The sequence below is a fragment of the Quercus suber genome, unplaced genomic scaffold, assembly GCF_002906115.3.
Source record: "Quercus suber isolate HL8 unplaced genomic scaffold, Cork oak 2.0 scaffold_148, whole genome shotgun sequence".
Taxonomy (NCBI): Eukaryota; Viridiplantae; Streptophyta; class Magnoliopsida; order Fagales; family Fagaceae; genus Quercus; species Quercus suber.
In genome coordinates, this window is record NW_027069609.1 from 1,247,101 (window position 1) to 1,258,441 (window position 11,341).

The window sequence follows — 11,341 nt, forward strand, 5'->3', positions numbered from 1 at the left end:
TCGAACAGTTGTGACAAAGACCATGAAATAAAAAAGCGCGTGATACTAGAATTATATGCTTAAATAACAGAAGTAGCGCCGTCCTCCTGTACCTGGTCGATATGATAAGGAATAAATTGGCAACGAACGCGAACTCTTCTTCTTCACTCACATGCCGTCGTCTACTCTAACTCTCTTCAACTTGTGCTGCAATTCCATCATGGAAACCGTTGTTCACAAGCTTCCATCTTTCAAACTCCTTAACCCTACCTCTTCTTCCTCCCACTACTGCTCCACCACCACCACCACCACTCGGAACTCCAAATCTTTTCGGGTCGGGTCTCGCAGGCGCTCCTTTTCGATTTCCGCTTCTGCTTCAGCTGTCCGAGAAGACAACCCGGCTCTCGGATCCGTCTCTCTCGGCCACATCACCCGACCCGATTTCCCCATTCTCCACCAGGTAACTACTCGACCCAATTCTTCTTCTTCTTCAATTCCATGCCAAAATTTAGAACCAAAAAAAAAAAATTTTGAAAAAAAAAATTGAAAAACCTAAGCAATTCTTAATGTTTTTGAAACCACTATTTTGGGGCATAAATGAATTATTAGAATTATGATCAATCTGTTATTGAATTGGGTTTTTGTTTTAGCTGTAGTTGGGTTTGAATATATGATAGAATTCTTGCTTAGACTGACTTCATTTACTACAAAGTCCTTAACTTTAATTTATATATATATATATATTTTTTTTTTTTGGTTTAGGAAGTAAATGGTTCAAGACTTGTGTACTTAGACAATGCCGCGACTTCACAGAAGCCGACTGCTGTATTGAATGCTTTGCAAAATTATTACGAAGCTTACAATTCAAATGTGCACCGTGGGATTCATTATCTAAGGTACTTAATATATGTTTATTGCAGAATATGTAATATGGGTTTTGTTTAAAGGGGGAAGTCTTTGGTGAGATTTTTCGTCGCGTGTTAGGCTTTTGGTCTGTAATGTCTAAGTATCTGAAGTTGTTGCGGGGTTCTGAATGTAGTGCGGTTGGCAAGGATGAGTACGAGTTGGCAAGAAAGAAGGAGCGGCTTTTATCAATGCATCGGACTCTAGAGAGATTGTTTTCACTAAGAATGCTACTGAAGCCATCAATCTGGTAGCATACTCATGGGGACTGTCGAATTTAAACCAGAGGATGAGGTGTGATTTTGTTACTCTTGTAATACTTTTAGCTTTATGTATGTGAGTTTCGTTTTTTGTGAACCTTTGTTTTTTCATGCTTATCATTTTTCAATAAAACTTTTTCTTACCTATCAAAAAAAAGTGAGTTTCATTTTTTTGTTGTATGGAAAAAATGAATTTGATCTCAATTTGGTGTTATATTGATTTAAGGAAAATGGTGTTTCTTGTAAATTACATGTATTTATGATTTGTTTTGTTAGGGTGAATATTGTGTGGTAAAATAGGATTAGGGTTTGAAATAAAAGTATGAAAAGGTTGATCTTGAAAGATGCTTGTGGCAGAAAAGTATGACTGAAAATGTAAGGCAGCCTGTTTTAGGGCACCGCATTAAGCGTTCGATAGTAGCAAAAGGTTGGTGAGATTAGGGAGTTTAAGGTTTTAAAAGGAATAAAGGAAAGAAAGGTTTGGAATTGAACTGACAGTGAGAAAGTGCTCAAATCAGCGGTTCTTCTGGCTGCTGTGATTACAAAGTAATTTTGGATTTCTGGATTGTTTGGGAGCTATTTGATGGAAGAATGGTTTAAGTTCTTATGTTTGCATGGTATTTGAACTTAGACTGTACTCTTAAAGAATTTTATTTCTGTAATCTTGCCTTTCATGAACTTCTCTCTGCCTGCATCCAGCAATTCTTGTGACTGGTTGGACTGTGGCTCCATTCTTCTCCACCAATTCCACATATCTTCTTTTAATTTTTCAATTTCCATTACGCTCTGGTTACTGACAAATGGAACAAATGGGGGGCACAAAGCTTTTGTAGGTTTGGGATAATGCAACATCAAGCCACGCAGTTGGAATGGTCTGAGTGAGAGAGAGAAAAAGGAAAAGGAAAAAACAATTCAACATAAAAATTTTTAACATTGTTTCTATTTCTTCTTAATAAAAAAAAATTATTTTAATTTCTCAGTACATTGTTGGAAATAAATCTCAATATACTCACAGTTCCTCATCTTATGTCAGCTTCTGTTTTAAGTACTTCTATGAGATTCAGCAACATCATTCTCTAGTTTCTTTAAAGGGGGAAAAACATGAAATGACCATCCTTTCATAAGTTTTACATTGAGCCCTTTCACAATATTATTTTTCTTGCAGGTAATTCTCACAATTGCTGAACATCACAGTGCCATCGTACCCTGGCAACTTGTAGCTCAAAAGACTGGTGCTATTTTGAAATTTGTGAGTTTAAATCAAGATGAAGCCCCAGATGTAGACAAGCTAAGACAAATGTTTTCAAGGAAGACGAAAATTGTAGTTGTTCATCACGTCTCAAACACACTTGGTATGTTTCTCTATCTTGAATCTCTTCATTTTAATCATTAATGTTTCCTTATAGATGCTTTGAGCTGAGACTGATGAATTATTTTCGTTTGTATTCTGGATAATGCTGGTTATTAATATTGTTGATGGTCTGAGAATTGTTATTGGCTAGGCCTTCCTTATCTTTTGATAATGTGTGCCTTGTTGATGCATATCAAAGCAAAATGTTATGACCTCATTGGATTGTTTGGCTGTTTACCCATATTAGAAGTCCATAGAGAAACCTTTTGTGCAATGAGAAAATGGGCCAGATTCTGATGAAAAGGCAAAAAGAAGAGATCCAACAGCCCAAACATATCATCCAAATAAGAACATACCATGCCCAAACTGATACACCTTTCACACCAAATGGGTGATATCTTTTGTGAAGGATTCAAGTTCAACCATAGATAATCTCTCAAGTTTTTAATAAATAGATGGAACCAAAAAAAAAAAATCTCCTCATGTCCAAAATTATAGAAGACTCTGTTTAAGATCAAACAATTCCATCAAATTGAGTATGATTGTATGTGTGAAGCGAGAATGTCAGCTTTAGTAATGCAAACATTGGCGAGAATCCAATGCCCCAAAGACCTAAGGGTTCCTTCACAGGGTTAGTTCATGGAGGCTGTGTCAAGGACAAAAATCAAGACCAAAAGTGTAGGACAGAAAAAGATTGCAATCAACTTGATAATGTTCTTGTGACATTGCTTCTTTGGTCCGATCCAAGGAATCCCTTAGATATGATGCAAAATGGATATTGTTCTGTCGTTGATTATAAACTGTCCCAATGCCACGTCTTTTTGCTATGGCTTCTAAATTACAGCACAACAGGAATATGCTAAATATTGCATAGGTTGACTTTAGTGGTAGTGCTACATGCTCGAGTGATTTTCTTATCAAATAATAAATGATTACTAAAAGAATCATCTTTCAAGTGCACAATTTATTAATGTACATTTTGATATAAGAATCAATTGTCTTGCCTATTATCTTTGTCTAAGAAAATTTGAACCCTGTTTTGAGTATCCTATCATTTATTATGGATCATTGTTAAAGAATGGTAAGGAATGAACCTTGAAGACTTTTTTTTTTTTAATTTTAAATTATTATTAAGGGAATCTAGGCATAGATGTATGGATTTCTGGGTTGTGCATTACCATTTTCTTGTTGCTAGGCTTTTGCTGATTTGGAAAAGACTTTGAAGTAACATCTCATCATATTAACATTGGGAGGTCCAATGCTTAACTATATCATATGAATTATATTTTAGTAAAATACAATTAGCAAGGGTCACTGATTACTTACTCCTCTCCCACTGTTCCCCCTTTCTCAACCCTCAATTTTTTCCCTCACTTTTGACATGCCCCATGTTTCTGAATTTTAATTTGATATTAAGGTTTTCCGTACTAGCCCCACATATTAGTGTTCTGGAAGCCTATAACTTACTTTCCTTACCAACCTGCTTTTGTTAATATTGTTAATGTGACTGTTAGTTTTTGCTTAGCCATTTGATATGTATGATTTGTTAAGTCTATTGGGTACTAACAGAGTAACAGGTTGCTCTCGTTGGTTTAATCAATTGAATAGCCTTGTTCCTTCTTCTTTTCTCTTTATTTTTCTGAAAGTTGTAAGTTTTTATTGTTTTTATGCAACTGATTTACTGAAACAAATATTCCTTTCATTTTTCTGGAGCTTCTGTTCTTCCTATCGAAGAGATTGTGCTTTGGGCACATGATGTTGGGGCAAAAGTTCTTGTGGATGCCTGTCAGAGTGTTCCACACATGGTTGTCAATGTCCAGAGCCTCAATGTTGATTTTCTTGTTGCTTCTTCTCACAAGGTTAGGGTAACGCCTTTTATGCAAGTTCTTAGCTTTGTCCAAATACAATAAGTTTAAGGAATATTGTAATAAACATTCTTCAGATGTGTGGGCCTACAGGCGTTGGATTCTTATATGGCAAGAGTGAGCTCTTGTCTGCTATGCCTCCATTTCTAGGTAAGTTTCTACCTTCAGAAGTTAAAATTTAAGAGCTTGTCTGTTCTGGTATGTTCAATTCTTGTCCTGCAATAATTTTTATTTCCCCACCAACACCTCCCCCCTGCCCCCTCCCCCCAAAAAGAAGAGACCCCCCCCCTTCCTCTTTCTAGGTGGTGGAGAAATGATCTCCGATGTATTTCTTGATCATTCCACTTATGCAGAACCTCCATCCAGGTTAGTGAACTTATTCATCTTCTTGACCAAATTCATCTTATATATGAATGTTCGCATCAAGTGCATGAATGCTCAAGTTGGGGCCTTGGTGGCAGTCTATATATCAGATCCTACTTTTACCAAGACTAAAAATCGATTAGTGGATAGCTTGAAGTTGTCCTTGAAAATTGAGGCTTGTGGCAAATTCCATTTTGAGTAGCAGATGCCAATCAGTTACCATACAATGGGATATGTGTGGGAATTACATTTTAGAAAAATGTGGGAATGTGCTCATGGAGCCCATGGGAAAAGAGCAAAGTAGGATGTGGAGATATGTTCCACAAAACAACTGAATTCCCCCACATTTCTCTCACCATTTTTTGCATGTTTCCCTATGGTTTTTTCTGTACATATCTTCTAACATTTTCAAATTTGACTCACATTTTCTCTCTAGTACTCAGTGATTGATACTCTGCCTTTAACACTTTATATATATGTTTTCTCTTTTAACAACATCGAGATTATCAAGTTTGGTGAAATCAATATCTGTCATAAAACATTATAGGTCATAGTGATTTCTCCTCTATCCTATCTGTCACCAGAAAACTTTGAGTTTCTTTTCTGATTTTCTTGAGTTTATTATTTTAGTTTCTGCATGGATTGTGTTTGTATCTATATGTCACAAACTTTAATGTTTGCCAGTTCATTCCACCTATATAGTTGTGGTGAGCAAGCATTATCTTGCCTGTGGGCTCTACATAGGGTTATATTTTGTAATAGACCCTACACTATGGTCAAATTCCTCATAAACTTTAGTCTTTTTGTTGGCTTCTCATTCTCCATGAAGCTCCTTGATATTGAGCCCAAGACCATTCAATTTGTGCTTCATGCCATTATTACTGCATTTTTTATGTAGATCCTAAATATTCAGCCAGAGACATAGTTATTACTTCTGTTGCATTCAACCAAAGCAATTGTCATGACCTTAAGGTAGTTATATTTGTCAAGATTTGCTCTTTCCTTAGTCTATCATTTCATTGTTTGCTACTTTTCTGTCATCTCCTCTTTATTTCACCTAATGGAAATTTTATTTACATGCTAGCTCATATGTTAACTTTCTAACTATACACATTTTCTTTCTTCAGACATTGAACTCTTAAATCTATAATATACCACAAAGTTTTTGCCTTTTCAATATGAAGTTTAGGATAAAGTTCAAAATATTTGGACTATGCTATAATTTGTTGTTTAGTAAGTTGGATTTCCCCACCTGGATGACTTCTGTATCTTAGTATGTGAATGTTATTCTATCGTGTAGCATATCTGTATCGTATAATTATTCTTTAACTGAATTAGATTTGAGGCTGGAACTCCTGCAATTGGGGAAGCAATTGGTTTTGGAGCAGCAATCGATTATTTATCGAGACTTGGCATGCAAAAGATACATGATTATGAGGTTAGTTGAATTTTAATGCCTTATCTCTTATTTCATGATTACAATATAGGACACAGAGACAGAGCTTGATATGTGGAAATATGTGAAACCCATGTTGTTGAAATAAAATTGCATTGATTAATTTGCATAAGATGTAATGGATGTGACCCACACCAGTTGGTTCTCATCTTTATGGAAGCTAATGTTAAGATGCTGTTGGCAGACTGCATTATTTGATGTTTAACTCAGCTTCAAGCAGGGGTTAGAAAGAACAAAAATTATGTCTAGAAAATTTTGCTTATTTATCATATAATTAAAATAATTAGTTGCTTTATATGCAATTTATTTTACAGATTGAGTTGGCTAAATATCTGTATGAAAGCCTGCTTTCAGTCCCCAATATTCATGTCTATGGCCCAGCACCTTCAGAAAATGTCGACCGTGCTGCTCTCTGCTCTTTCAATGTCGAGAACATTCACCCTACTGATATTGCAACTTTTCTTGACCAACAGGTATGGGAACAGGCAAAACCTTACAACTGTTGTAGATTTCCAGTGTTTTATGTTCTATTAATATCGTTTTCCCTCAGCCCTCTTTTAGTTTATAATAAACCATGGAAGATTCAAGAAGCCTAAATGTTTATAAACTTCTACACACATTTTCTGTTGTAGAGAAGAAAATTATTTTGGGACAGCAATTAACCTATTTAGTTTCAGCATGGAGTGGCAATCAGATCAGGTCACCATTGTGCCCAACCCCTTCATCGCCATTTAGGTGTCAATGCAAGTGCACGCGCTAGCCTCCACTTCTATAACACCAAAGAGGATGTTGATGATTTTATCCAAGCGCTCAATGACACAGTCAACTTCTTCAATTCTTTCAAATGAGTTATTTGCTTAGTTAGAAAGCTACTTAAGATTCCGTGTCAACAATTCTGCTATTGCATGCTAAGTATGCAGGTTTATACGTCTATCTTCTCATTTTCTTCATTTTTGTTGGAGTGGTCCTTTTAGTCTTGCTTCTTCAAGTAGTATTTAGAAGGTGTATCCTATATTCCTATGATACCACCACCCACGATGTGATTCATTTTGTAAAGAAGGAAAAGGCATAAGATTATCAATTGAATCCATCTCTATATATTTATTAAAAGCAAAATTAGATAAATAGGATTGCTTAGTGTACATCTGTGACTATGCTAACGATGCAAAATTGTACCACTTTAATAGCAGAGTTGTGCTAAAAAAAATAAATGGTCACATGAAACAAAAGCTGAGAGTAAGTGCTAACGATGCAAAATTGTACCACTTTAATAGCAGAGTTGTGCTAAAAAAAAATAAATGGTCACATGAAACGAAAGCTGAGAGTAAGTGTGACCTTGACATTCCTTTTTGTTTTATGTTTTCTTGTTTTTCTTTCAGATTCGTTGCCTTAACATACATGTATCACCTCATTAGTAGGATTTTGCTAAATCAATAATAAATACTAAGGTACTAATGTAATAAAAAATGATGATATAGAGCACCTTTCCTATCTTGCCAAACAATCATCTAGTCGAGAAAGTATACTATGTTTCGGTAATACCAACTCAGCATCTATTTTGGTATTTCCTACTTAATAAATGAGTGATGCCTGTTTTAAAAAACCACATCAGACTACTCTAATAAATGATTAATTTATCTTCTTAATAGTATAGAAGATTGTGATTAATTTATTAGAATAGTCTGATGTGATTTTTTGAAACATGTGTTACTCATTTATTAGGTAAGAAATACTAAAACAGATGCTGAGTTGATATTACCAAAACATGGTATACTTTCTCCATCTAGTCAAGCAACCAATTACCACCCAATTTCGTAGTTGTTCAATTGCTCACTCGGGATTTGTGCCATCAATGAACTAAGTTGTTTATGAAAAGTTCATACTCATTTTAGGAAACGGCTTGTTTGTGTTCGTTTATTTAGCAAATAAACTAAATTTAAGCCCAAGTTTAAATGAACCAAGCTAAAAAAAAATTAAAAATTTTTTTGTGAATAAGCCTATGAACATAAGGCCAAGTATATATAATATTATAAATTTATATGTATACTTATGTAAAACTATAATTATATAAACTTGAGATTAAATTGTGTAGCTAGGTTTGTAGATAGGTTCATACAATATAAAATTATTGTTTATAGTTTATCGAAAATACAGATTGATTCAAAGCTAAAAATTATACGTTAGTTTTAATAATATAAGGTTAGTGAATCTAACTTTTATAAATTCATAAACGAAAATCATTCTATCTAATTAGCTCAATTAGTATAATTCTAATTGTTTGTAAAAAAATATATATAATTCTAAGTATAATTTAGTTATTAATTATTAGCATTGATTTGTGAGGAAAAATTCTTAGGTATTCTCATAATATAGATAAATTGGTGCTTCTTCATCTCACATTTATAATGGACATCACTATAAATTTAATGAGTGGACTTTAACATGAATGTGAGATGAGGGAGTACCATTCTCCATACTCCAGGTGTACCTAAAAATTACTAATTTGTGAATGGGAAAAAAAAAAAGTCATAATTTACTATAAATGCGAAAAGTATATGTTAATAAGCTCATGAGCTTGTTTGACAAGGAAATTAACTAAACTTAAATATGTAATCTTGCTTGGTGATGAGTTTGAGTTCAGTTTGTATTCAAAATAAAATTAAATAAACAAAAATCTAAACACTCGGCACTTCAAACCGCCGTGCAGTGATAGTCGGTATAGGGTCATCGGACTTGTACCAGCGTTTTTCAAAAGCGTCGAGAAAGGCATTCGCCAAAAGCGCTGGCATAGGCATTACCTATTCCATTTTCTAAGGCCAAAATGGCAAAATACTCATTTCGCCTAAAACAAGTAGCAAAATGTCCATGTTCTGAAACTATTTAGGATATGCCACTGTAATTGAGTTATAGGCAAAAACTTGCAAAAACTTAAATGGAACTCGAGTTCCATGTAAGTTTTTGCAAGTAACTCGATTTTGGTTAAATCGAGTTTCAAAACAGGGGCTTATCCCTAAATAATTTCAGAATATGGGCATTTTGCTGGAACTTTTGGGCGAAATGGGTATTTTGCCATTTTGGCCCAATTTCTAAATAAAAAAATTGAGATGTTTGATGAAATGACTTTGGTTGTGGGTAAGGATATTGCTACAACAGATTTTTCCAAGGGAATTGGTGATATAGGTATAGAAGCATTGGATGACTCACCTCCACTTGTTGACATTGATGTTGATGACGCATCCAAAAAGAAGCAAGTTTATCCCTCACATGTGGCCTCAAGTGAAACAAGGTCTCACAGGAAACAAAGTCATGCTACTATAATTGAAGATGTTGTTTACCAAGATTTGTCTACACAACTTGGTAAGGTTGCTTCTACAATAGAAAAGATTTCTGAAAATCAGCTAAATTTTGGTACTCTTTATGAAGAAATTATGAAGATGGACAAGTTTGAGGAAACTATGCTTGCCTCTGCATTTGACCAATTGAATGAGGATGAAAAACAAGCTAAGTCATTCATGTTGAAAATTGACAAGCTCCGTAGACAATGGTTGCAAAACTTCTTTGACAACTATTTAAAGCCAATTTTGATTATGTAGGTGCATTCTGTTAGAATTTGGACGTGTCTATTAGGATAATTTGGCATTTTGGTATTTATCAAACTATTTGTACTAGATTATTTTGGAGGTTAAACTATTTAGCCTATATGGCATTTTGAACTATTTGAAATGGAGCTTATGGTTATTTTGAATTATGAGAAGTATGGATATTTTGAATTATGAGCTTATGGAGCTTATATGTATGATAACTATTTAGGTCATATGTGTGTGTGTGTGGTGTGGTGTGTGTGTGTATTGTTGATACCATCCATATCTATTGTGAAAATTTTAGTTTGAAAACCAAATTCATTTTTTTTTTTTAATTATTACTCTTTTTTTTTTTTATAAATGTTGATTACATTAGTTGGGTTTAAATCATATCATGCATGTTTTAAATTATACAAGAAATCTTTAAAAAAATTTGTGCATAGCAAACGTTAGAAAATATTCTCAAGCTCATTTTCAAGGACATTACCAAACACCGGAAAATGTGATACTTTTCCAAAACAATGTTCTTGAAAAATAATCAATTTTCTAGAAAACGTTAATACTGAATAAAACAAGCATTAAATAAAAGATTAAAATTCATTTATCCACAATACATTCAAAAATATTTATCATTTTTATTCTTATAATTAATAATATTTTCCAACATTTGACATTATAAGCTTGTCCTAGTAGGTATTGAATGATTCATTTAGGTTATTAACTAAATAATCAAAACAAACCCTATGCTTAGTTACTCAAAAAAAAAAAAAAAAAAAAGGCACATTAATCACAACAAAAAGATTCCCAAAACAAAACAAAACCCTAAAATTTTCGAACTTTAACCAAGCAACATGATTTCTAGGGACCATAATCAATATGGTATCTAACTAATCCATAGCTATTAGGGGATAGAAAGAAAATGTGGAAAAGGTGGTAATATTCAAATGCCTACCAAAATCAAAACAAGTTACAAACAAAATCGTAAATTTCAAATGTTACTTGCATCAATTTTTGAAATTCAAAAATCCCCAAGTAGGAAAGAAACCTTACTTTTGACTAATAGCAATGGGATCTTCTTACTCCTCACGAACAAATAGGGGTGGCAAAATCAACACAAACCCACCCAATTATTAATTGGGTTAAATGGGTATAAACCCAATTAAACCCATTTAACATTAATGTTTATTGGGTTTTAATTGTCTACCAAATTAGACCCAATTATGATGCAAGTATCATTTCTACAAATCACCAAACTCTAAAATACCCCAAAACCACTAAAATTATCAAAATACCCCCCTAAACCTAAAAAATGACTAAAATAACACCTAAACCTAAAAATAACCAAAATACCTAAAAGAAAGACCAACATATCCCCTTAAACCTAGAAATAACCAAAATACTTCCGAAACTCAAAAAATGACCAAAATAACCCCTCAAAACCCAAAAAATGACTAAAATACCTTCAAAACCTTAAAATTACCAAAATACCGCCTGAAAGATAAAAAATGACCAAAATATCCCCTAAAACATAAAAAATAACCAAAATATCCCCTGAAACATAAAAAATGACCAAAATACCCTTG

At 33.7% G+C, this 11,341-nt stretch overlaps 1 protein-coding gene across 1 annotated transcript; it reads left to right on the forward strand.

The window, feature by feature from the left end:
* The first annotated feature begins 7 nt into the window (after positions 1-7).
* On the forward strand, positions 8-7,263 carry LOC111987311 (cysteine desulfurase 1, chloroplastic). Its single transcript, XM_024019018.2, is given in 12 exon segments — positions 8-439; positions 742-875; positions 1,019-1,056; positions 1,059-1,154; positions 1,157-1,176; positions 2,308-2,494; positions 4,207-4,352; positions 4,436-4,508; positions 4,661-4,724; positions 6,060-6,159; positions 6,492-6,650; positions 6,855-7,263. Coding segments are annotated over 12 exon segments (1,476 nt in total). The 5' UTR covers positions 8-151; the 3' UTR covers positions 7,026-7,263.
* The last annotated feature ends 4,078 nt before the right edge of the window (positions 7,264-11,341 follow it).